Source organism: Scatophagus argus, chromosome 23, assembly GCF_020382885.2.
Source record: "Scatophagus argus isolate fScaArg1 chromosome 23, fScaArg1.pri, whole genome shotgun sequence".
Taxonomy (NCBI): Eukaryota; Metazoa; Chordata; class Actinopteri; family Scatophagidae; genus Scatophagus; species Scatophagus argus.
The window spans coordinates 8,336,593-8,364,208 of record NC_058515.1 but is presented as its reverse complement, the minus strand read 5'-3'; the positions used below and the strand labels follow the sequence as shown (position 1 = coordinate 8,364,208).

The 27,616-nt window shown below is 41.1% G+C and overlaps 1 protein-coding gene across 14 annotated transcripts in view; it reads right to left on the bottom strand.

Moving 5' to 3' along the window:
• LOC124054617 (adhesion G protein-coupled receptor L3-like) overlaps positions 1 to 27,616 on the bottom strand; it is a 198,641-nt gene that overhangs the window by 92,644 nt on the left and 78,381 nt on the right. For all 14 annotated transcript variants that reach the window (XM_046380811.1, XM_046380812.1, XM_046380810.1 and 11 more), the window contains 2 exons: positions 26,721 to 26,934; positions 1,339 to 1,448 (listed from right to left, as the gene is read on the bottom strand). In XM_046380811.1, coding sequence (XP_046236767.1) covers positions 1,339 to 1,448; positions 26,721 to 26,934 — 324 coding nt within the window. The remainder of the gene's footprint in view (positions 1 to 1,338; positions 1,449 to 26,720; positions 26,935 to 27,616) is intronic.

The window sequence follows — 27,616 nt, the reverse complement described above, 5'->3', positions numbered from 1 at the left end:
CTGGGTGGTAAAAATGGGCAGCAAAATGTGCAAACTGCAAAGAGTCAGGTATAAAAGAGCCATCTGTGAGCTCTGGATCACAGGTAGAAACGTTTTTTTACTTCCTAACATGAAAGCTCCTGCTCGGCAGACGACTGAGGGAAGCCTCTAAGGATATCAAATGCTTAAAAAGATGGATTTGATTTGATTTATTAGATTTCGCTTGAACCCAGCAGCTGCAGACCACATGGAAAAATTGCAAAATATTTCCAGTTTTGTATCATTTCTGAGCAAGCATCACATTATGTAAAGGTGTTGGCAGGCATAATTATGGTGACTTCAGCGTTCCATTTCGAAGGTCATTATAACACAATACCTAAGGTCATATGGCAGTGTCCATGCCACTTCCTCCGGCCTCACCTGGACTTCCTCACTGCTGCGCTTATCCTGTCACCCCATGCTGATCCTTCCATTCCCAGCCCAAATGTTTCCAGTCAAGTTATGTGCAGCCTGACAGTGTTTTTCACCTGCTGCACTAATTAAATCCTTTTTATTTACTCCCTTCAGAGATGCTTCGCTAGTCTCAACATTAAGTGGCGTCCACTGAGCTGAACTGAACCGAAAACAACAAGTATGTGTAGTTTTGATTAAAGTCAAACGGCATTTCTCGCTGTTACACTAACAGAGACGTGACATGATCAGACACGATTCCTCAAAGATATTAAAGTGCTGTGAACTGGGGTAGCTGATGGGAAGGCACTGACAAGCTCCATCAAAAAATGAAAAAAACGCTAACGCCGTCTCTGACTGAATATATTAGCAAATATGCTGCTTCATTCTTTTCAGCATGCTGACATATAACAATGGCACTGTTCTGGATGATAAATCTTCTGCGCAGTGGAAAGAAGTTATTTACCTGCAGCTAAAATGCACACCTATGAGCCACTTATTTTATCATTAATAAATTACACAACCAATATCCAACAGGAGATGTTACTTCTAAAAAGGTGAGCGGAAGCTGGGACACTGACGAAACAACTGATGCCATGTTTGATGAGCAAAATGAAGAAAACCTCTATTTCATATCAGCTAAAATAGAGGCCATAAAGTTTGCATCACATTAATTGATTAACATTCCTCTACACTTACATGCTGCATCATCTCACATGTGCACAACACCGTCATTAATATTAATCTGTTCGACTATGACACATTCAAGGTATTTTTGAACATTTGGGAACATGATTAGCATGCATGTTGATTGGGTCGTTGTATGAGTCACTGCTGTTAAGAGGAAATAAGAAAGGGTTAGATTACTGAGGGGTGCTAAGGAGTGTGACAGAACTGAGGAATACATACTGTAGGGAACGCATTCATATTGGACTTCCAGATATTTGTAGGTTCCCGGGCAAGGGTCAGGAAATACGTCTGGTCCAGCCACGACAGCACACTGGGTCCGGTTATTACATCTGAAAACAGAGAAAAGAGAAACAGCAACATCAGCAACAATCTTGTACTTCTAGATGGCCAACATTACAGAGTAGTACATGAGTTCGATGTTTAGAGCGTGGTTAATGAAGTTGAAAATATTTAATTCGGCAGAAGAGATTATGACAATTATGAAGTGCCACTATTTATGGAGATGATTTATCCAGTCTTTTTCATTTAACACTCCATACAGGAAGAGAGGAGGATTTATGTTTATGTCTTTGAAGGGGTGCATCATGTTCACCTTAATTATAATGGGAAGTATTGCTCAGTGGGGATGCGCAAGCACACCATTATCTGCATCACTGTCTGTTCAACCTGTTAAATTATCTCTTACCGTATCCTGACTAGAAACGGACAGGATTTAATCCAGAAGTGGACTGTTGCTGCCTCAGAATTGAGCTTTCAGATCGGTGCTTTTGATCACAATAGTCAGGAAGCTATTTGCAGAACAATTTCTTTTCATAGACTTAAATTAATAAACTTCACTTGTCCTCATTGCTCTCTGAAGCAATGAGGATTTTCCTTTGTCATGAGTCTGGACTGGTACTTGTAAAAAGTACATTTTGTGTACCGGATACTCATTTCAGCCAAGAACTTACACAACCCAATTATTGAAGTTGTAATAATAGATGTATAACCTTTAAAATGTCATCATCATGTCAGAGATATGCACTTAATGGGAAGCCTGTATCACAAACTAGGGATGTGGGGTTTGACAGACATTGGCATTTGCCAAAAAAGGAGGGTTTAATGAAGACAGCTGTTACAGTATGCAAAGTGTAGGCTTCAGTGAGTGAAAACTCAGACATCATAAGGACCACATTCGAGTCAATATTAGAACTTTTAACAGTAACATGAATTTTAGCGGATGTGGACGGATGTGTTGAGGCTCTTGATTGACTTTTAGTTGAGGTTATCAAAATGGGTGAAGAGATGGTGCACATATTAGTATCCTGTGTGAAAAATCTGGCTGAAAAAGTCTATTGTTCTTGCCATTTTGTATTGAATACTGGGATTTAAGCTGATGGTATAAGAAGCGTTGCATTTAAAAAATCTCTTCGTATTAGAGTAAGTATTGTATTTTCTACAAGCTGTTTATATAAGGCTGACTATAATGTTGCTTTAGATATATTGTATTTACGGGGATTTATGGTCACATGACTGGCTGATGGACTAGATACCACTGTGATTAAAGCAAAGGAAACATTATGAGAATAAAGCACAGCATATTGGAGCTGAGTTGAGTGACGTGGTTAAAGCTGAGAGGTTCTAAGGTCGCTCTTCTTTTTAGGTTCAGGAAGCAATGTCGTGGTTAAATTCATCATTCTGTTGAGGAACAGAGTTGGACGTCATGGGTCTGCAAACCAGGCTTTAAACCACGTACAGGTCGGGTTGTTATTACAGTATGATGGATGGCTGTGGTGGTGGTGGTAGTGGAGAGAGGAGACAATCAACTCGGTGCGAAATCAGCTCCACTATGAAATGTAGGTCTTCATTAAAATACACAATCATGGCTACCGGTGGTGTTCTCATGTGCCATTTTGTTTTTGGCAGTCATCAATCACAGCCCCACTTCATATGCACGGAGAGCCTCTTGCCGCACATAATAGCGGCACTTATCTCACAACATTAACTCTTAAACGTTTTGACAAGTATTGATCTGTCCGTGCTTTGCATCTGTTCGCAAAACAAAACACGGGATATGAAGGTCGGTCCAGTCACTGTCTGAGAACCCACTGTGCACGCGATCTTCATGAGGCCTGCTTCTGCGAGCTACAATGTACACGGGACCCGCCGGCCATCAAATCTCAAATCTATACTCGTTTACGGACTGCCATTATCTTGCAATATATAAAAGGTATTTATTCTCCAGCAAGGCCGTTCACAGCGCAAGTCTTGTGAAGGTCAAGGCGGGGTCTGACACAATGATTCATACGCCACAATTAAAGGATTCTCTACACCTTAATTAACATTGATTGGCTGCCGACTAATCAATTGAACCAGTGAGGGACAAGCAAAACGGGTCCCATTTCATTTCAAACCAACCCAGTAATGAGATATGGTCTGCCGAGTCTCTTCCACATGAGCTTTATGGGTTCATGAACCCAAGCCCACCCCCCACATCACCCTTTGCCACTCACTCACTCATGTCAGCTGTCTGCGGCCTGTCCGTGGCTATGAAGAGTTAATTCCCAGGCAGTAAATGCCAGTCGCATAAATAATGGGTCAAGCCAATGAAACTGGAAAACAATTAAAGAGGCAGGCTTCTCATCTCTACAGCCTTCCTCCTTACTACCATTTCTGGTTTATTCTATTTAGAACAGGGGGTGGGGGAGGGGGGGTGTAATCAGCGAGTGAGAACTCAAGTTAAGATTGAAGTGTCACATAGAATTAGGAGTGAGATGGAAAGAAGAACTAGCTAGAGGTTGGAGCAGGGACACAAACAGACACACTCCAAAACATAGCTCGCTTTTCAGCAACATAAGAAATCGTTGCTTTGTTTTATATCAAACAATATGTTTCTTTTTCTTTTTGATTCAATAATGATGAACTAGAAGTAATGCAAGCTTCAAATTTTAATCATGCTTTGTTCCTCTTCCTCTTGAGGGATTAAACATTATAACGTGTATTTAACGTGGATTGAAAACTTAATCCCAGCCTTAACATTTATCTTGACCCATATTCAAAATCCCTTTTATCACTGCTGTGCATTTGTTTTTACCTCTGCACACAAAGCCACAGATACACCCTGATCAATTTTCCACCTGCATCCTGAAGGCATCTCAAAGGGGTATAAAATAAGGCAGAGAAATAATCACAATTAAATTTATCAAGTGCAAATCAATGGCAGAGTAGGAGGGCGATCGATAGCAGGAGAAGCTGACTGCACCACGTGCCGCAATGACTTCACAATTACCAATTAGGGGGGTAATTAGGATTTCATCAGATGCTCGGCTCTGATGGAGCCCTTTGAACTAACAGGGGGAGAGGGAAATGGATCCTCTGTGAGTGATGCATTCAAATATGTACAGAGATATGCGGTTTTGCATTCACGACGTGGAGGAAGACGACAGCAGGTGGTTGGAAGCTACTGCAGGCTGAATGCTCTAATTGGCTCCTCGCTGGAGGCTTGGCTTCCATAGGCAGACGGCAAACAAAAGGTTGAAACTTCCTCTTTTTAACACATACAGCAGTAATAGTATTTCAGGTCTAGGTGTTATCGACCCGCCGCTAGATAACATAATGACAGCACATGATAAAGGATTACATAACCCTCTATCAGAGCAAAAAATTTCTAAAAGAGGACACACAATTTGGCCACCAACTGCCCCTTTTATCCGCATTCCCACTTGTCCTCCCTTACAGCTTTATTCCTCCTGTTCCCTCGTCTGCTGTTATAACTGGCAGATTAAAGCGCAGACTGCCAGCTGACGAGGGGAGATGTGGCACAAAGCACAAGAGTCCTCTGTAAGCACAAACTGTAATGACTATAATCGCTGGCTGATCCTGCTGCCTCTGATGTAAGTAGTTTGAGTCCCTTATAGCCTACTGACCAATGACACGAGACAAAAAAAAATAAATGAGTCAATCAATGGTAGATAAATAAATAAATAATTCATCAGTAGTCTAAGACAGGGATGGTGCAGCTGCTGTCAAAGCTAAACAGATTTGTCCACTTGAGAGAGTAACATAAATGACAGCAGAGAAAGGCTAGCCAGCTGTTAACAGTGCAGGACAAGGGGGGGGAAGCCATGATGCAATGCTGAATCTGCTTCCAACATGGCAACTTGCTTTGAATGATTCTCTGTAGAATTCATATCAAAGAACTTTGCTTGAAGTATGTCAAGTAAGGACAGAGTGGGGTTCAGCTGGCGTTCTGCATTAAGGGGACGTCTCTCTGCGGACTTTTCGTATCCATTTGATGAAAAAATTCCTGTCAGGGAGCGCAAACTCTCCCATTTGCTTTTAGTTAAAAAAAGCAACGCCCTACCTACAAGAAATCCACACACAAACACACACAAACAGGGATTAGTTCTTGTGTTAAGAAAAGATGCATAGGGTGTTTGAGGGATGCATGTCGGGGTGTGTGTGCATAGACGTGGTATTATTGGTATTGTCTGATTCATGTGTAAACTGCAGTCTGTCTGTGTGTGTGTGTATTTGTGTCAGCCTGTGTACAGACTTGTGAGGGTTTGTATTTGTAAGACAGGGAGGCGGGGGGAGTAGGGGGAAAAAAAGTGACGGACGGGTCAATATCCCCGTGCCTCTGTTGGGACCCATTACGCTTTAGTGATGGTCTTCGCCACCTACGGTCTACTTCATTCATTATCTTTCCCAGCTGCACGCTGCAGCATCCATCTTTTCTCATTCAGCCTGTCTCCCGGTGCAGCACACACACACACACACAAAAAAACAACCTTTAAAACTCCAAAGAAAACCTCAAGAAAATGTTGAAGGAGAGGAAGAGATAAGCTTCACCCTGTGCATTTAGCGTTTGAGTAAAACTGAGATGTATTCAAGGGTAACGCTTGAGTGTTGATTAGCATTAGCACTTTAATAGAAAGAGGTGGTTAAAGTCCCCGTGGAAGCCCTTATTCCTACACAGAGGCTAGCTAAAAAGCATAATCTATCTTGTTTTTTGTTGCGAAACTGACATTAATGTATCTTTCATATCTTGTGACGATTATCAAAAAAACTGGAACAATCATGCTAATAACCTCTAACTGCTGGTTCCACTCCGGCTGTGGACCATTACTTTAGAAAACAAGAGAGAATTACTGCAATCAAAAATCAAAAATGAAAAGTTAACCACCATTTTGGCTTTGAAAAACATTCTCTTTAATTTGCACATATAGCCCAGTGCATCAATACTATACATACTGTGCTGCTGACTACATACAAGCTTTACCAAAGCAGCCGGGGGTTAAAAGGTTGAGCACAAAATGGAAGTACACTATATGTTGACAAACAGACACTCCTTTACAGTGAAGTAGCCTTTTAAGCTCACAAGTTATATGTGAATCCAGAGGATGATATAGGATTGTACAGGATTACATATTCAAGCAACCTACACGGAGATGCTCCACACATATCGTATTCTATATACATGCTGGCAAATTATCTATAATGGCACTGCTGTTATTATTCTAAAAGTTCCAGAGTATGTTTTCAAAACACCAAGAGATGGCACTTAAAGAGCAAAAGAGGTAGATGGGAGAATGAAAGTACACAACATAAATACAATGGCTAAGTGTGGGTGTGGAGTTGTTAAAGCACATCGCTCACAGTTCTCGAGTGCTTAAGTTCTCGTCACATCGCAGAAAACACGACTGAACATCTGCACTTGAGTTTGTGCATGCATACGTGTTCGGGTACATATGGAGACAATCGCATGTAAGATTAACACTGCCTGCCTGCTGGGTGGCATTAGCAAACGTTCTACAAAACCATGGAAAAACATCAAGCTCTGTCGCACTGTTTGTACAAACACTATGGGTGACAAAACGTCAGCCATCTTCCTTTTTTTATAGGATTAACTATGTGGAACTAAGCAGAAATGAATGAAGTGCCAAATGGCTGTTCAGTATAGACAAGATGAAGTGTTTATGTGCGTGAGCTATATGAATGACCTTTATCAGGCTCTGTTAAGTATGGAATAAGAGTTTCGTTAGGGATGGTCAGACAAAGGTCAAGATTGATCATCTCTCATGAACTACTTCCACTGCTTACATAAATTCAATGCTATTTCTCCCCCCCCCCCAAAAAAAATGAGCATCTTGAGCTCATTTTTTTCCTCCTGCTGACAAGCATAATCCCTCTTAGCCATTCACACAGATTAGTAGCTTTCATAACATTTTTACATCACACACTTTTCCCTCTGTCTAATATTGTATTTGGAAGATAAGCCGCACTTCATCCCAACGCAACAACAATCTGAGAAAACTGGCAGCTCTAAGGCGCTGCAGCTGGATGTGGAGAGATGATCACCTTTCCGGGCTATTTTTTAACATCTGAGGTCCTGCGGAGAATACGTAGATAGGGGGATACATTGATTCATCTGTGAGGTCTTTTGCCGTCCAAGAGCCTAACGTGAACCTTGATAACATGTGTTTCCTGTTCCGCTGTGTACTCGGACAAGGGGGCACTTCCACCGAGGTGATGGCCCAATGAATAATCCGGAAGTGATAAACGATGACAGGCTTGTTGATACTTCACGATGACGGGTGAGATGAATATTAAAAAACTAAATATTTTGCATCTCGGAGTTGTTTTATTTGTCCATGTCCCCCACTTACTGAAGCCCACAGCAAGAAAAAAGTCTCCCTCGTAATTTGTTTGGAAAGAAAACGTATCCAGGTTTTGTTCAATACTTATTTATAACAATGTCAGCGATATGGAAACAGTCTGTAGTGTAAATCCACAGGAGTTTTGATGACAAATTTTATTTGTTTTGAATGATTTCAGGTTCAATATCTGTCTACATTGTATGTGTTTCATCAATTATTTTATCTGCCCATTTACTTCTTTATTCACTGATTTTAAATGCAATTCCAAAATTAACAGGAAATGATAATTAACTGCCTTGAAACAATCTCAAAATAAATGTCACAAAGACTTTTCTAGGCTGTGACTTTTTCAGGCAACACATGGACATGAGGTCGAAGCAGACGAAGGTCATCACCTCAGGGGATGCTCTCATCCCATGGTGACCAAGGCTTCTGAGGAGGAATTTATTTACCTCAGATCAGATGTCGTTCACAAGGAGATTTAAACCACTGGATGTTTCATGTGAGCAGAGAAGTCCTCCCCACAAAGGCTGATCAGCTGTGGTAAACATTTCACAGACATTTTGGTAGAATGATACATTTCTTATTTCTATTTGTCCTATTTCTCTGCACCAAAGGCTGCTACTAACTCCAACGTGACCTCTAAATCCCAGAAATGTGAAAACTACTCTGTGTAGGTTTGAAAGGTTTGAAGGAAGACAAACCTCTGAGCTCCTGTGCAGATATTTGCTTCACCTTTGAGTCACCTTAACAACGCTCCACATCACTCTGTCAGGTGGAGCACGAAAACAAAGGGAAATATTTTATCAGCGTGAATTTGAAAGCACTTGTAGTAGTAAGAAACTAGTAGATACACAGCTATTTATCAAAGTCCTGGGATGTGTCAAAACTCAAGTAGCACTGCAATTTTTTAGCAAGAATTTTGAATATGGCTCCTCTTGTTATTTTGAAGAAGAAGTAATCCAGGCAAGCTGTAGACAGATCAAACTTGCTCAGCTAGCCTCTTTGAAATTAATCCATCTATTTCAGCGCCACAACAGGTATTAGATGATGCAATTTTTCTCTCCACCTGAAAGGTCAGTCCGTGATTCTGCACATGCTGTAGACATCTATCTGTCTGTGCACACCACGGTTCCATTAACGTTGGAATCTGGCACACACGGGAGGGTGCTGGGGGGGGCGGAGGGTTGGGGGGTGGGGTGGGGGGGGGTACATTGTTTAAATTACAATAAAAGCTTGGCCCCTGCCTGAATATTAATTTAGATGGGTCGGTTCATATCGTTTCATTTAAATTGTAGTCTTTCACTCACTGGTAATACAAAACCATCCTTTTGAAGACAAAGGATTCGTGTGCTGAATCCTTCTTTGACATAAATGCGAGACCCTTTTCACATATGCATTCGTATGTACAGCTCATCTCTGCTGTAAGGCAGGGACACAGCAAGTGGTGGTCTGGGGTGCAGACATGAGTGTCTGAGTTCTGAGAACCTAAAAGGGCAAAGATAAACTCAGCAGGAAAATCCTCAGCCATTTCCTTGAATGTCAGGAGATACACATCTTGAAAACTGCACAGCTCAAACAAGAGCAAAGAACAACGTTTTGTTTAAACTTGATAGCGATTCCAAGTTCTGCCAATATTAGTTTGAGTCTGTCTAACAGACACACACACAAATATATACTGAACCGCAGAGAGGAGATTCCCATAAATAATGCATTATCTGCAAAATCTCTATTTTCTTTGTTTTAGCCTGTGAATGAACTGAGTCCACCATGAATGTTGAAATAATACATTTTCCACATAGGTGATTATCACCTAGAAAAAAAAGCAGAGTCATGTATAACTTATTTTATCATACATGCAGAGATGATTTATATGATGCAAAAATTATGGCAGTGGCTAATTAAAATGCAAACGCACGCTCTCCTGTCAATATATTCCCCTGCTCTCATTTACTGACAGCGGACTGACAACTCAACATACAATTTGTGACAATTCATAAGTTACTATAAAATGTAATGGGATGGCTGGTTCACTCAGCTGTAATCTGTAAATAACATGTCAATTGTCTTAGACGTGATTTGATTGTATGGATGACAAAACAGATTGTTTAGTAGCTTCAACAAAGACACAAATCTGAATTTAATTTCTATACAGATGCAGGTTTTATTACTTTAGTTATTTCCAGTAGCTTCAGGACAATAGTTAATTAAACTGTGTTTTGAAATCTCTTGCTCTCAGAAGAATGGGCTCTGATTGGAAAAGCTCTCACATACCACTACCACAGGCACCCACAGCTAACCTGCTGACACTGAAACGAGTAACAAAAACCTAATAACATCATTTTGATGCATCTCTTCCATTACAAGTAAACAAATAAATAAAGCATAATGTATGATTTAAATATCTGTCACTCTGTCAAAAACAAGAAGCATCTAATCTCCGGGTATGTAAATCACAACGCCCACCAGGGTCTCTCCAGGTGCCTGTAAGGAGGCAGAAGGGAGGATTGAAATGTGCAATAACTTCTAGAATCGATTTGTTTGGTGGGTGAGGCTTATTCACTCCGGCCTGCCCGTCCAGTGATTTACGATTTCCAGGATGAATTTTTCTATTCTTGCCGACAAATGATGCTGCTCCCTATCTTCCTGGTGACGCTTGATTTATCTTCCAGCAACAGCCCTTTGGGACTCTGAGTCCGTAAGCCCATTTTAGGCTGAGCCTCATTCTGGGGAGAATGTGTAAAAAGGAGGATATGGTCATATTTTCATATGAAGTCATATGAATATTAATGTGACATATTGAAAGAAAAAAACAATAATTTGACATGCAAAGTGAGATTTGTGACGGTTTTGTGGCTGTGTGCACACATTTGTGTATCTGTAAACTGAAGTGATCTATGTATGAGCACAAGCATCTCTGAAGGCAGGCAGAACGCACACACTCAACATACCCTTTTCTACAGCATAAAAGAATCCACCCTGAAATATTCCAGTGACAGGCCCCATTGAATTGCTGACCAGGGTTAGCCTTTTGAACCATTCCTGCTGAGATTCTAAGCCCATCTCAAGAGCATCTCTGCAAGCGTCAGATTCTTCGGCCAGATACCCAGAGGTGCCACTGCTGTGCTGGCCGTCTGACGGACGGATGGGGAATAAAAACGGGGAGGCAGAAATGCAGCCTGTCATTTGACTTTTCATGGCATCAAGTCCTGTTTGTTCGCACAAAGAGCGACGTCTGCTGCTGGTCTGAGTCAAAGGAGTGTTTTGGGAGCCTGTGTGGCTGAGCACTTCACAGCCACAACAAAAAGATTCTAATCCTTTGCTTGGACGATTATCCAATCTCTATTTCTGAAAATTGGGAGAAATTCTGAGGTTTGTCTGAATGCAAAACAAAGAGTACTCACACCTACGCTCAAATAGCTCAGCACTCCATCCTCTGCATTCATAATCCACACGCAAATCAATAAGCGCACTGTATCACTGATCCCCCCCCCCAATCTTTCTCTTTCACTTCCCCAAGCAAACACAAACACACACACACAGACACGCACACCAAGACCTGCCTTTAAGCAAAGATTTTTCATTTCCAGTCACTGTCACCATGGTAACTTCCAATGTCCAACTTGGGCCACTATGTGCTTCCAGCACTTTCCCTCTTCAAAGCCCTTTTTCAAAGCCTAAACCCACATTGCTTCACGAACGGGCACCCATAGTGCTTAGCCTCTAAGGAAGGTGTTTAGTTGCTAATTGCCTCGTGTGACAAAGGGACAAATAGGTGCCTCTAATAACAAACCTCTCTATCTATACAAGCCACCAGGTTTAGCAATAAATAAACCTCTCTTTAAAGCTGTTGTTTCATAATTCTTATAGTAAAGGAACAGAACAAAACAGGCTCAAAATGACCTAGCCATTTCAAAACTGTACGTTTTTGCTTGCTTCAACATCATTGCACATTCAAAATGGCCCTCTCTGTTGCCATGAAGAAGAGCATCTTGGCAGAGCCACCTGAGCGACAATCAAATATTCCTGCGTTGTCCGATCAATGAGAGCCGCCCCCTGACCTTCCTCATTCACATCTCAATAATGAAAGACAAGCAGGGGTTATGAGTAACCTCAGTGCTCTATTGGGAGGGGGGGTTCAGGCGTCGATAGCTCGGCAAGAGTCCAGACATGCATTGGCATGCAGGAAATCACCGTGGGTCTTAAGGAATTGTCCTGAAGGAAGCATGGTTGGGATTAAAAGCTTGGGATTGACTGAACTCTCCTGTCTCCTCTGTCAATATGCCCAAGGTACTGTCAGTCACAACTTAAGTCTGAGGGGAAAGTAATTTACTGGCACAAGGATCCTAATTCAGTACAGGGTGTATCATTTATAGTGATGGTAGGATGGCAGCAGTGGCAAAATACAACTTGAGTATTTAAAAATATTTAAACCTGGTGATGATTAAAACTTTATCTCTGAATGTCAGTGTTTATTAGGGTTGCAACTTGCAACAGATTTTCCTTTCCAGTTAGACAAAAGTGATAGAAGTGTGCACTGCCTGACAACTGGCACCATCGCAAGTGTACTGAATTAGCTGTTAGCGTTTCATCAATTGACTTAGCTTCAGTACAGAACAAAACTCCACAGAAGTTGGAGTTGAAGACGGGGTCGTTATTCTGGGAATTATACTTGAGAGGATCTAACAATACTTGTGCCATATCTGTTAAAACTAAGCAAGTTGTGATAAAACAGGGGAAGTAGCGACTGTTCATATCTGCGAAGCTGGAACTGGCAAAAAAACAACAACAACATATGAAATGACTAACCAGATAATCTGCTCATTTTTTAACCACTACTGTCAATTTTATGTTTGAAAAATATGTATAAACATTACAGGCCCTCTACTTTTAAAATGAATTAGCTGTAGAATGAGAGAAATGTAATAATGCAAAAACAGTGACTGTTTCAGATTTATTCAGGACTTTAGTTTGACAGATGAGGAGTGCAAGCGAAGTGAAAAAGGGGGGGAACAAGAAGTACAAAGATTGAACTGAGTTGTGGCCCTTTCCTGTACTGGCAGAGGTGACAAGGCGCTCCTTGTACTTCACCCAATGCAACACCACTGTCCCACTGAATTTGTCAAAGGAAGCCAAGACATTAGCTGTCTTTTAACTTCTCTTCCATAACAACAGGTCTCCAGAGATACAGCCTGAGGTGGAGGGGAGTCAAATTCTAGTGGAAAACAAAGTCTAGAGTATGTCATCCTGTCTGTTTGTTTCCCCAAATACGATGTATTTGGTGTCAGCGTCTGTGAGTAGCAAAATATTCCTTACAAAACACTTTGAAAAATGACAGATTTTTGGAGCGCACTTTGTTCTGCTGTCGTACTGAACATGAGATGTGTTATCCTCATCCTAATTCCATCATTTCTGGTATCTTTCATGACATGAGGCCTGTCTAACAAAGCAGTATAAGTGGGAGGGTAAGCTAACTTTGGGCTTAATCGTGTCTGTTTCTCAGTTGAGACTGTGCTCTGTATCCGTGTTTTCTAACACCTCACATCAAAACTGTGGCGTGATGTTTTTGTCGTGGCTAGTGCATAAATACGCACAGAGTGACCACCTCCTCACCAGTCGATTGTGAGGAAGATTGTGCCACCATTTCTACGGGGTTCTCATGGTGACAAAAATACTGCACGAGTTTGGAAATACACTAGAACTACAATTCCACTATGGTAGTGTCTCTTTCCAAGATAAACAAGTAGGCACTGCATGGCTTTAATATCAGGAAAATATTTAATTCAGTAATTTGTATTAATAACTGCTAAAGTATCCCACAGTATTTAAAATGTCGTTATTGCAGTTAAGATGTACATGTGGTGACCTGAATGGAAATTCTTTAATGGACAGCAGTTATAGTTTTCCAATATGTGAAGCATTACTTCAAGAAAACAGCTGTTTTTTATTTTGTCAACAGAATGTTCTGGATTTCATGTGTTTATTTACAAATTATATTTCTAAATAATACATTTGCTTGTGCTTCAGAAGTGCAGCACTATGTTGAATATGCCAATAGACTGCTTTTATGGCAATCTTGAAAGATGAAAATAGTAACTTGTCTCATTTCCTATCGTCAAAACTTTCTCAGTGTATCCTCCACACAGATACAGATTACGGCCACGAATCTTCAATAATTTTTTGCTGTTTTATTGTCAACTCGTTTGAGAGAGATCTTTAACACTTGAGAACGTGCAGGCCCTTCCTACGGCAGCTGTTAACTAATGATGCGGCCTCGATGAGCTGGGGCATTCTTGTCCATGAAGATGAAATCAGTCCTGTGTTGCTCATGCAGAGGCACAGTGACTGGAGTAATATTGTTATTCAGATAGCATCGGCTTGTGACAGTACCATTCACAAGGTGTAGGGCAGTTCTTCTCCAACAGCGTTGGCGGCCGTCATTTCTGCTCAGTGTGAATCGACTTTCCTCAGAGAACAGTACTGAGGCTCACTGGTTCCTCCTCCAGCGCATTTTAGGTGCACTCTGAAATTTCACCCAAAGTCGAATATCCCTAACTTTTTGTGATTAGCGTAGACTGAATCTAAAACATTGCTGCATGACTGCACAGACAAGGTTAGCTTCACGTTGAATTCCACTGCGAGGTCCCCAACAAGAGTCTCACAACCTCCATTACAACCATTCACCCACAAAAGCCTCTCTCTTGCTTTAGCACTTTTGAACATGCTCGAAGCAAATGATCAGAAGGCGAGGCTACAAGCTATACTCCTTTATAGTGTAGCAGTTCTCTGCGGCAGCTACAAGCACTTCATTTAAAAACACACTATAGTAAGGGACGACCACGGTCCAGTGACTGAGGAGGCCATTGATGGAATTAAGTCTCATGAATAAGAATGCAGTGTAGGGTGAGTGAGAGCTCTCCCACTGTGTAATATTGACATGCTCCCCAGTCAGAAAATAGCCGAACATAATTAGATTTCAAAAGAGACCAAAAAAAAAATAAAAAATAGGAGAGGCCACTTTTGACACTGACAAAACCCTCAAAAGGAATGTGTTGACTATGTATAAGCGAGTGGTTGGGTGAGGTGGTGAAGGGACAATCGTCTTGGAATTCTGAAAGTCAGATCACTTCTATCAAAACACTTCTTTGCAAAATTTATGGAGTCAAGTGATCTGCAGCGATGTGGACTGGGATGTTCTCAGCTTCCAGGAGCCTGTCCATGGCATAACCCCACCATACACTCTGTCCACTATTTATATTTTTGTTGAGCGTAGGTTAAGATCATCTGCTGATTTAAAGATCACGTGGTTGACAGCACCAAGACAACTAGACAATGGACCACATTCATCTGTATGCTGGGAAATAAGACTGACACATGAATGTAGCAAACTTGATTTGCTGGGGTCTAAGAATTTTGAAACAGGCCAGAATAGGTTACAAAATGACGGCTAAGATAAGAGATGTCCATTCAGCCTGATGGTGATTATCAGAACAATTCAAACCATGTCAGGGACAATGAATGTCAAATTAAATTAATCTATTGTCATGAAATCGAAACGCACCGCATGTCACGCACAGCTAACAGAACCTCTCAAGTTATGAGCCTCCTAAGTATTCCCATATGGATTATTGGATATAGAGTTCAAGTGGTACAAACTCTATGAATATTCAGCTGCTTGGGCTAGATCAAAGAGAATTATGTAACTGTGCTATGAAACATTGATTACGTGAGTGTCATCAGTTTTAAAGCTTAAAGATTGATACATTATGTTTTTGCTTTCCGTTGCAGATTAACTATGCAGGTAGGTCCAGCAGCTGCAGATCAAACAGACGGATATTTGCATCATTTTAATTAATTAGGATTAGACAGTCACATTTCAAATAAAGAAAACAAGCCACATCTACCAAGAAAATATCTCACAACATGTCACAACATCTTTAAAAGTGCTCCTTTCATTCCACAGATAAACACAAACATCATTACGGCATCTATCACAAATACTGAATTTCTCAAACTTGTATCAGAGATATCTTTAACTCAATTCTAGATATATCCTCTTGCCAAAGTAAAATGGAGAAAGCAGACGAGAGCGGTGACTGCAGGTGAACGAGACCGGGCTAATAAAACAGGTCCTTTTGTGAGGCGCTAACTGTGTGCAGCCATCAGAGAGTCACGAAGGAAACAAGGTGAAACCGTTCCTTGTCTCGCTCCTTTGATTTCGTCTTGCCAAGGTTAGAGGGCATGCGGCATCAATGTGGATCCCACTTTCACTGCCCTCGCAAGTAAAAAACACAGAGATTTCAGATTGTGGTGACTCATTCATGCCCAGCGAAAGCCCATTAGCAAAAGGATGAAATAAAAGAAATGAAGACATTGGAAGAGAGGCAGTAAGGAGGGCAAAAGGGATTCGGAGTCAAACAGTAATTGAGAGTATGGGGAAGAGAGAGAGAGAGAGAGAGAGAGAGAGAGGGGGAGGAAGATAGCAGGATTAAGAGAGGGAGCAAGTGTCCTGTAATGCTGGGCTGAGCAACGACTGGAGGCTTTCCCAGCCCAAGCAGTCTGAGCCATCTATCGCATCAGCCGGACTACAGCACCTCATCATAGCCTAAACTCTCAAAGATGACTCACTTTAAAGCAATGTTCAATGCCAGCCAAGCCAGATGACAAATATCAGACTTCACATAGTGACAATAACACAAGGAGCAAATATTCTAGGAATCTGGACTTGTTCTACAGCAGCAAAAAGCTGTTGCTGTGGGCACAAAGAGTTGATTCTGGAGCGCAAAATAAAAAGCTGCACAGCGACTTAGAAATGACTCAAGTCAGTACTGAATGATGAAGACTAATAAAAGCCAAAATGCAAGAAAAGGTGCTGTACAATGACCAGCTGTTTTTTGTTTTTTTTATTTATTTTTAAGTTACTTTATTAATCCCAAACTGGGAAATTACTTCTCTGCATTTAACCCATCACTGATTGAAACACACACACATGCAACATGCAGTGAAACACACAGGAGCAGTGGGCTGCATCAAGCGCCTAGGGAGCATATTGGGGGTTAAGTGCCTTGCTCAAGGGCACATCAGCCGGCTAATGGGGGGTGGGGACATTATCACTCCACCACACCCAAATTTTTCCTGCCCGTCTGGTGGGGGAATTGAACCAGCAACCTTCCGATCACAAGCCGCTTCTCCAACCTCTAGGCCACGGCTGTAACACTGAAGTTGTATGTAAACATAAAAGTTTCATTTTCTATACTGTGAGTAATGTGAGATATGCATCAAAGGAAGTGGAATACAACACGAGAGGGGGGTTGAGGTTACTCATGACGTTCCCAACCAGCCTCATTTCTGGTCTCATATTTTTTAAACACCTCTGTTAAATTGAGTTATGGCTGACTGACAAAAATGGCTCCCTCAAAACAGACATGAGCATGATGGGGAAAAAAATCACGTTGTCATCTGGGTGGTTCAGTGGGGCAACGTGCAAATACAAGTAATGTCCCTGTGTGTTTGCAGAGATACTAAAAGTTTTATTTGTCATCGCAATGATCCTCATGTGCACAGTGACTTTGTCGTAAAAATTAAATGAATTATGTATCACATTATTTTCATGTTTGTCTCCTATTTCACTTAAGTGATTAATGAGGTTGGATTCAATTAAATAAGCTTACTTTTATATGCAACGATAACGCCACTGCTGCCAAGACTCAAGAAGTTTGTTTAAGCTGTTTATATGATTGCGTAAACAGACAATTCCGCACAATAATCTTGTTTACATGGCTATCCAGAGAGAGAGTTATTGTTTTTTCCTCAAAAGACAAACTGTCTGCTCACCCCTATCAAATATAATCAAAGTTATTACAATCACAACTCCGCTGTGTAACATTATACTGCCATTTGAAATGCATTTTGGCATTGTTAGCTTTGCCAGACAATTTGATCGGAAGGCAATGACTCATGCAGGCAGAGTTTTAGGATGCGGGTATAGAGAGTAGACTGGTGGAAACAAACAGCCTCAAGATCTTTCAGCGATGTGGAGAAAAGAGAGAACTTTTACACTGACTTAAGGGTTTTCACTTTAAACTGAATGTCCAGCAAAGTGTCTCTCAGGAAGTCATCTTCTCCTCAAGCTGATAGTTTGTACTGCTTAAACCAGGAGACAACCAAATCGGCATATGAGCACAGAGTGGTTATTCTGCACCAGCTTGGTTTATTTGGCTTGTTTGGGCGCGACAGAATGAGCCTGAATCAGAATATTTACTATGAGTGTTTTGTATATTTATGTAAATGTGACAGATCTCTTTTAAGCATTTAATAGACAAAATTCAGCAACGTTTATGACTTTTGGTGCATTTATACTATACATTTCATAACCCTTATTGGCAGAATCATTCTGCTAAATTAAATGAGCAATTGACTCTATAAAAACACAAACAACTCACTGCCTTTGCATAGAAATTGAACTGCATACACATTTTTCAGTTTTTCTGCCTTGCCTGCTGCCCAGGGCACCAAATTGCCAATGGCTACAAGAATTATTCTTTCAATAAGTAGGTAATGAACACTGGGCATGAATCAATGTAACAATTTACTCAGTTTAATTTACAGCCCATTGAGCTGGTGACATTTCTTCCTCTCCGATCCTTAATTGATATACTGTATCGGCACATTATCAGATGTTAACGTGAAGTAAAGCCATCAGAGGAAAGTCATTTTTAATGCAAAGTTCAAAGTGAAAGAGCCACAAGAAGTTTTGGAACTCTTTCCAAAAAATGAACCAAGAATCAACATGAAGGGATGCTGTTTTTAACTTTTTTTTTCTGGGAGGAGGGGTGATGAATAGCCTGTGAAGTTATTAAAGGTCAGTAGAGGTTGCATGGCCTCTCTATGTTGAAGGGGGAAAAAAAAAAGATGTATCCAGAGCTTCGAGGCAGAAGAAAGAGATAGAGGAGTACACATCAAATGTGTATGTTGCCTACTCCCACCTGCCCATTAAAAAAAAAAAAAGAAGAAGAAGCAGCTAGAAGAACAAGGATGAAAGACTATGGAGCACAGAAAAAGGCAAAAATCAGATCGAGAGAAGGAAAGTCGGCTCCCCACGCTCTGAGTAACCACCTGCTCCTATCTGAATTAGCCCTTTCTTTACTGTTTGCACTCATCCAAGTGAAACTCACTCCCCTAACTGACAAATGGACTGATCCCAAACCCCATGTTTAGTGAGCCACCACTGTGACGGCTATTAATCTGACACCAAAAAAGGTCCAATGACCAGGCTAAGGGTTCCTGAGGGTAATATGATGGGGGGCAGAGTATAACATTTTCTACGAGAACTCCCAAACTTCTGGATTCACGGACAAGGAGATCAACTTAGAGGGGAATAAAGAAGTCCATTAGGCTTTCAGCTCAGGAATCCATAAAATGCACACCGTTACGGTCGATTCATGCCACCGGCTTGCTTTTTCCGTCTAATCATCAGAGAGTCTTGTGTGGCCATGTCTGGAGACCCTGGACAGGTTGCCAGTTTGAAGTTTACAGCAGCTAATTGGTCAAAATTAAATGCAGCAGGTTGCTATCAGAGAGGATTGGATGCGGAATGGAGCCAGGAAGGGCTGAACAATGAGACAGGATAATGAATGACAGGTGACGTCGTTCAATGCAGGAGAAGAATAGAATGTGGGAGAAATAAACCTCTTCGATTTAAAAAGTCTTTACGAAAAGAGTGTTACGCAAGGGCAAACCTGCACAGGCAAAGGCGGTCTAAACTCCTACAGTAATCCAGAGAACTTTGAAAATGTGTGTATTACTCTGCAAGTTTGCTTCACAGCAAAAGGGAGCCTTTATCTTCTTTTTCTGTCAGAGCTTTCATTAATACTCTTTTGCATATTAATGCTGGCTGCAAAAACCACCCACCATTCTTTATTTGTTCATACTATTACAACAGGCAGTTGTCCCCCGCTGCGCTTATCAGTCATGTTTTTGTTCTGTAATTGTGAGGTGCTCAACACATAATTGTATCATAGAAAAACAGCCTCCAACCAAGAGTAAGCAAGACAAACCAATGACTTCTGCATAAATACAGAAGAGCCGGGTAGAAAATTAAACTCTGCTGAGTGGCTCATGAAAAATATGCACCCGATATAATCTAATATGCTCAATAAACAAATTGCACATGTAACTTGCATACAACTTGTGCTGCATGTCTACTCTGCGGTGCCCAGTTGGAATCAAATCTGCAGTAGTGGAGGATCATTCCATATAATTAAGTACCACAGAGTCCCTTTCATTACAACCTGTCTAATGGAACCTTTAATTTAAAGCAGAACCTGCATGATATTTACACTTCAAACATTAAAGTCATGCATTAATTCATCTGACATCTCATTGTTTGCACAGTTAAATGTTTATGCAAACCTTGACTTTAAACAAGGGAGACCACTTCTGACAAGGCTTTGTGGGTCACGCATGAACAATGTCGGTATTATTCTCACATGTGCTCAGCATGATAAGCTATCTCTTATTGTCCATGGCAGCTGTATATTTGATGATATTAAAGACTATACTAAGAATTTATACCACACGAATATGCACAGATGGTTTTCTTTCATGTATTAAGAAAGAAATGGCTGTAAAAAAAAAAGAAGAAGAAGAAGAAGAAGACAATGAAAGAGGCACTCCAGCATCCATTTACAAAAATGTCAAGTGTAAAATGATGGATTCCAGACACAATTAAGCCTGGTGAAAAACTAAACACTATAGCAAGAGCAGGGATATGTGGGAGAATATTAAGCAGATGGTCACGCTCTCATATACATGTCAAGCCACCCTCAGAGATGAGGGCAAGTGAGGACAAATGGGCATGTGTTTATGTTTAAAGTTGTTTGAAAAATTAGGTTTGTGTTTTGTATGTTAATAAACATATCACTATTTCTCAGTTAGACCGACTAATTTTGCTTTTTTTTCCATTGTTGCTTCAAGAATCATATTTCTCACTCATCTTGTGATAACAATACAAATTCTAAGTTAATTGGAATTGGAATTTTCATTATGAATTGTTTTGTTGGCAATTGGACAACAAAAGAACCACGGAATTTTCTTTTCTTCCCAGAAAAACCCATAACATCCTGCTTGAGATGAGGGGAATTAAATAAAGATGGGTTTCAGAACCGAAGGGGATTCTTCAGTTAATCCTACTCTCCTGCTAAAACAAATATCTCATCAAATCCTTCAACTCTGAAATAAGGTCAAAAGCCAAGGATAATGAGAACGGGAACGTATGGGAAAGATCATCTGCAAAGGAGGAAGGATCCTCCCATCTGCTTTCCCCCTTCTTATCCCTCAATCATTCTTGTCCCTCTGTCAGCACATGTTTTCATCCGATGGGAGAGGAGCCATTTGTCTCATGCATTCCAGTCTAAGAGCGGTGAAGTAAATAATGGCCTGGAAGCATTTATTTCCCACATAAACGTCATTAACAGGAGTGTTGTCAAATGTCAACTGTCACAAGGCAAGCAGGTTCAAATCACAGGTTGTGCTAATTTAGTTTTATCGTTCTCAAGAGACTCATCAAGCTGATATCTATTAACCTTCATCATTAGTGTCATGCACATTAGCACAAAATGCTAGGAGATAAAAATATGTTTTGTTCCTCTTTGTTCCTTGAAATGACAAGTATGATGACAAAGCAGTGGAAGCAATCCCAAAGAGACTGAGGAAAAAAAACAATAAAATAAAGTGATACAAAAAGGAAAGCCATGGACACGTGTATGTGTGTGTTCGGCTGTATGTGTTTGGTGGGATTGCTCCTTCCTGACCTGCTTTTCTCCTTCAGGGGTCGTGCACAAGCATGCCACAATGCTATCAGCTGTCCCGTAAGGTGCCTGCTGAGGTCTACTGAGATATAAGGTGATGTATAGCTTTGATATAGCCTGTAATTACTGGCCGTGAAGGCCACACCGCCTTGGGGAAAGGAAAAGGGGAACACAACAAAAAAAAAAAAAAAAAAAGGGAGGGAAGAGACACTGGGGCTCTGATGAGAAAAGGGTCACTGTTGTTTGAAAGCACAAGTGTCCAGTCCCTCAACTGATTTCACACAGAGTGAAATGGCGCTAGATCTATGCAGTGTTTTGGTGAAGGGGCAGATTCAACAGACATCTCAGCTCCCAAACAATAAGTTCCAAAAATATCCCTCAAGGCAATAGCAATGATTTGCAAAAATCACAGGCTGCAGTATGTGTGTACACGCTATGCAAATGGCCTCAAATTGTGCTAAATTAATCCTTGGTAGCGTGGTTCAATTACAGCATCATTAGCCTCCATCGAGCTTGCAACACGGCACTGCCTAGGTGACATGTTTATCCAGGGGCTGTGGATTCGGCACAACCGCGATGTTCACAGCACAAAGGCAGCAATGGCTAATGAAAGAGAGCCATTCATTTCATCCTGTCACAGCATGGTGCGAGACAACCTTCATTTTGAGATGCATTAGAGCACTCACAAGCTCAGTGGCGTGCTATCACTCAGGTACAGGGTGCTATTAGCTCTCGCTTAGAAGACTATAATGGTACCAAACACCTTGCTGAAGTAGCCCAGTATACACCTTTAGAAGGGTGCTAAACTGGAAAAGGTAGCATGGGTGCGATAACTGAATATCAATGGAGTACTCTTAGAAGCTGGGGGAGTGGGGCGACCGAGACGCCTAAATGTATATCGACAGCTCGTGGGAGCCGGTGACATGGCTGGGTATTTGCTGGTGATGGATGTGAGGCTGGCACACAGACAAAGCTGGCAGCAGTGTGGCTCATCTTCAGACGGGACGTGAATGCTAACTACCACACTTGCCAGTCACCACGACTTAACTGGTGCCAGCAGGAGAGGCAGGTGGTACAACAGGCTAGAGGGAGGGGGAAAAAAAGGGCCAGGAGTCCCACAAGACGAAAATACTATCAACACATTCACAAGCATGCTAATTTGATTTTATGGGAATGCTTTGATTATTACAATTTAACCGGTTTATCTTGGTTCAATTAGATTGAAATTGGAGCAAACATACCTGTAATCAAGTCAGATTAGTTATCAGTCTTTTTACTGACTCTTCTGTGTCCTAATTCAATGCTACAGACTAAAAGCATACAGCTTGCATACTTTCATAATACACTGTTTTAGCAGTTAGGAAAGAAAGTGAAATAAATAAATTCTCTGTCATCAAAGTACAACTTTCGAATTTCAATGCCAATGTACAAAAAACAAAAACAAAGGGGTTTTCTAAATGTTTCATTCTTGCTTTTTATGAAATTCAGGATCTGGTTTCAACATTATGGCAACATATGTCTTAGTAACCGTGATTATAATAAACCAGGTGAACATCGGTGCCTGTTAAAGCCTACTCGAGCTGTTAATATTGGCCAGTATTCGCTAATGTCAAATATATCAGTAATTGTGCATACATCAACTGGTAAGAAAGAATAAATTACATTGCAAAAGTGCCAAGGACATGTTTGGCATCGATGTCACTTGGCAAGTTTCTCCCTTTCAACTTTTAATTGTCTTATTCAGTGTAACTTTTATCCACACACGCACAAAATGGATATTGGGCCATATACACCCTGTACACAAACATACTGAGTCACCTGACAATTACACCAACAGGGACTTTAATGACATCACAGTCAAAATACACAGACAGCTTTGCAGCTATAACAGCTTCCACTCTTTCTGCAAGGTTCTGGAGCATTTCTGTGTGAAATTTATGCCCATTCATAAAGTGGAGCAATTGTGAGGTCAGGCACTGATGTTGAACCAAAAGGCCTGGCTCACAATCTCCATTCCAGTTCATCCCAGAGTTGCTGGATGGGGTTGAGGTCAGGGCTGTGTGTGGGCCAGTCCGGTTCTTCCACACCAGACTCATCCAGCCATGTCTTCATGGACCTTGCTTTGTGCACTCGGGCACAGTCATGGTGGAACGGAAAAGAGTCTTCCCCAAACCGTTGCCACAAAGTAGGATGCATAGCATTGTCCAAAATGTGTTGATATGCTGAAGCCTTAAGATTTCCCTTCACTGGAAGTAAGGAACCAAGCCCAAACCCTGAAAAACAGCTCCATAAGGAGGTGTGTCTGGATACTTTTGCCTATATAGTGTTTCTCTATTGTATTTAACTCTCAAATATGGATATTGGAAAATAAGAGTATTAGTTGAAGTTATAGTCATTATACACAAACATTGGTGTAATTATGCAAATTTAGTTTGTAGTCTACAGCGCATCCTTCCACACATTAGCCCTGCTGTAATCAAACAACTCATGGAAACCTCAATTATTGGGGAAATCAGGTTACTGCAAACCATGCAAAATGCTTTAATCACACTATTACATTGGTTTGTTTCTAGTGATTGGGTTAAAGCGTGCATGTAAACATACTGCATCAGTACGGGGAGAGGAAAAAAAACAAGAAAACTATGAGATGAGAGAGGAAATTAAAAGCAGACAAGCTGCTGAAGGAAAAAATAAATAAATAGTATCGTTGGTTGGTGGAAAGAATTGTTCTGCAAATCTTATCAAATCAAGTTAATTACAATATAAAAAGAGAAAGCAAGGCTGTAAATTAAGCTGAGACACATATCAACATGTGACTTGAGCTCATTTTTTTCCACACATCACATTATCCCCACTGAGATCATACAGTAACCAAACACATCAAGTGAAATCTTTGTGCCCCTGCTTCAACCTGGGCCTTATCGCAAGCCTTTGAAGACTTTCTTTGTGCAGATTGCTTGTTTCTGTTTTGTTCTCGTTTTCTTTTCAACCCAAATGAGCTTAGGCACAGGTTCCTAGCAACAGCTCTGACAGCTCGACAATGAAAAAGTCGGGGGAGGCGTTCGTTTGTCGCGCTAACCTCCGCATGCTAATGTGTGGCTGTGTTGCTACAGCCACAAATGTCATTGAGTCCTCTCACCCGATTCCTACTTTGGCACCCTCCCTCCCCACCCATTCTCTCAATTCAAGCCACCCACACCTTTCATCCACTTAGCAGCTTCCTCTCCCAGGACAAAGTGCTTCGGCTCTCGATCGGGTTGCAGCTACCATTAAACATCACACCGGCCCAGCAGCGACGAGATGCTAAAAAGACTTGCTTTTCCCTGTTACTTTATGTTAGTTTTGTGTTCTTGACAGCGGCAGGACCCGCTGGCTTATTCCTGCAGAGATTTTTTAGTCTGAGTGGGCGGCTGGAGAACAAGGGAGCCACGGGGTGCATCAATTATCTGACAACATGCTTCAAACTGCCTCTTTTTTACCATCAGCTGCTTTTCACCCAGCTGATTATCTGAACTCTGGCATCAAACTAAAAAGCCAAGAGCAATTGTTTGATAAAGCCCAAAGGTCCATTATTATTTTCAAAGGGGACCGTGCTATGTAGAGCTAAAACTTTGGACATAAAAGGAGCTAGACAAACGTTAACGCAGAGTAGCAATTTAGATCAAGTCTGTCCCTTCAGAGTGCTGCAATAAGTCAAGAAAAAAGAGCCAAAATGGACTCTACATATATTCACTCCACACATGTCTGGAGCTCTACATTTTCTTGATTCCAGACTGCTTGGTTAAACCCCCCACAACTTGTTAATATATTTTACATTAATGTTACCAATTCATTATACCGCAATAGCCAAAGCACAGTAAGACTATACTCTATCTGTCCTGACAAATAGGTCTCCATGTCCAGGTTTCTACACAACAGAGTCATAACTCTGAGAATAAGAATCACACATGACAGCAAAGCTCATTGAGCACATTTTTATTTTGACAAATAACTGCTAATGTATTCATACTAGTCCAACTGAACATTGATTTGTGTCGGAACAAATTTATGACTAATATGGATTAGCAGCCAGGTATGCTTGAGGTTGATGAGGCTGATGTTTGAACGTGCTAATGGCTTGCTGGGATTCTTGACCAAATTAACCCATAGCAGGGATATGTTCCTCAGTCTACCTGCATGCCTTTCATGAAGAAAAATCCATCTACAGGACTGCCACACTTAATTCCATTTCAGTGGACTTCAGGTGCAAATTAAAACATCCCTCATTGAGTGATGATTATGTTTTCATGATTTTTTTTCCTTTTTTTTTTTGACAAATACACAAAAACTCCCTGAGTCAATTACTTTACAGGATAAAACATAGTTTTTCTTTTGAGTAAGGCAGTGCATGCATCCATGAAGTTGTCCATGTTTCATTATTTTGAAGGGGGCTACAAACAAACGCCTTTTTAGCGCTGTCACTTGTTGTCATCATCTATAAAGCCTTAAAATGACTAAACATGAAAGGGCTTCGATGCTAACCCTAAATTAAAAACCACCCACGATATACACGAAAAAGTATCATAATTCTACTGTATGACTCTAGATACACACATCAAATTTGAACTGAAATTTAAATTAAACTCTTTCTCTTCAACAATGAAGTATAAACTACAATGATACTGCAGCTATTGCGCCTTTTTCAAAAGGGGATATGCATCATTCAGTGCTTTTTAAGATCTTTTTCATGCTGCTATTAGCTACATCACTTATGATTACCACTCTTAAACATAATTGACTTATTTGACTTTGCTTAATTGGTTGGACTTCATGTCATAACTCTTTCACAGAGGCAAACAAGTATAAAGGCCTAAAATGCTTATGTCAAATGCTTCTGTATGCTTCAAAAGAAAACACTTTCTTGTAAAGGACATCATCACTTGTGCTAAATCACAAATCTAAAACCATATATTTTGACGACCCCTTGCACAGTACCTGAACACAAAAGCAGCGTGCAGGTACAATTAGAACAGATAATTATATCCAACAAACCTGACTGCGACCCCCACATATAGACAAGTTTTGCAAATGATCACAAATGCTTTTAAACTGCCAACAAAAATTATTTTTTGTCTTTTTTGTGATGAGAACGGCCATAATGCAAATGTGTCCTTACCTTTGAGACATGATCTTGTATGCATCCGGCAGGTAGCACCGCGTGTTCTCCATCTGTGCTGGGTCTGCGTCACAGATCTTGTCATCTGTGCGGCCATAGTTGGCGCTCTCAATCATGATGACGTCCGTGCCCGGGCAGCGCAGCTCGATAGGGTAGCCCTCACACGACAGCTCCCTCCTCACCACCGCCATGGGGATGGGTGCTCGACTGAAGGCTGAGGAGGTTGAAATAAAAGAGAATGTCAGTATTCTCTTTTCCTTCTTTTTTTCCCCTCCTTTGGTAAAAGGCTTTCTGCACTTCAATGTGAAAACAACTTTATCCTGGAGTTGGTGGAAAACAAAAGTCTGTATATCCCTACAGGAAAACAGAGTAACAGATGTGAAGACCTGCAATCAAAAAGTCTGACACTGGGACATGCGAGGAAAGGTTGTCCACTCTGTTCTAGAGTGTGTGGGTGGACAGGACACTCGCTGGTTGTTTGGAGTGGGAGGATGAGCAATACCACAGGGGCTCTAAGGAAGCCAAGGGTGGTGGAAAGAGAGAGGGCAAGACTGACACAGATCAAACATAAGGAAATAGATGCGGTGTTTGCATTTGGCTGTGAGACAATAAACATTCATTACAGGGGCATTCAACTGAGAAATTACGAGACAGACGGAGAGTAAAAAACAGAGCGGAGTGTATCTCTTGTAAATTGTTCCAGTTTCCCTCCGGACTAGAACCACAGCAGTTGCTTCATGCTTCGTCTTTTAAAGCAACGCGATGCACTTGAGTTAAAATACACGCGGACAGGAGGCAGCGGGTCAAAAGGTGCTTGGTGCCTCGAGCCACAGCCGAGAGTCTGTTTGTGGCAACAATCTTTACCACAGAGCCAGAATGGCGGGGGGGGGGGGGGG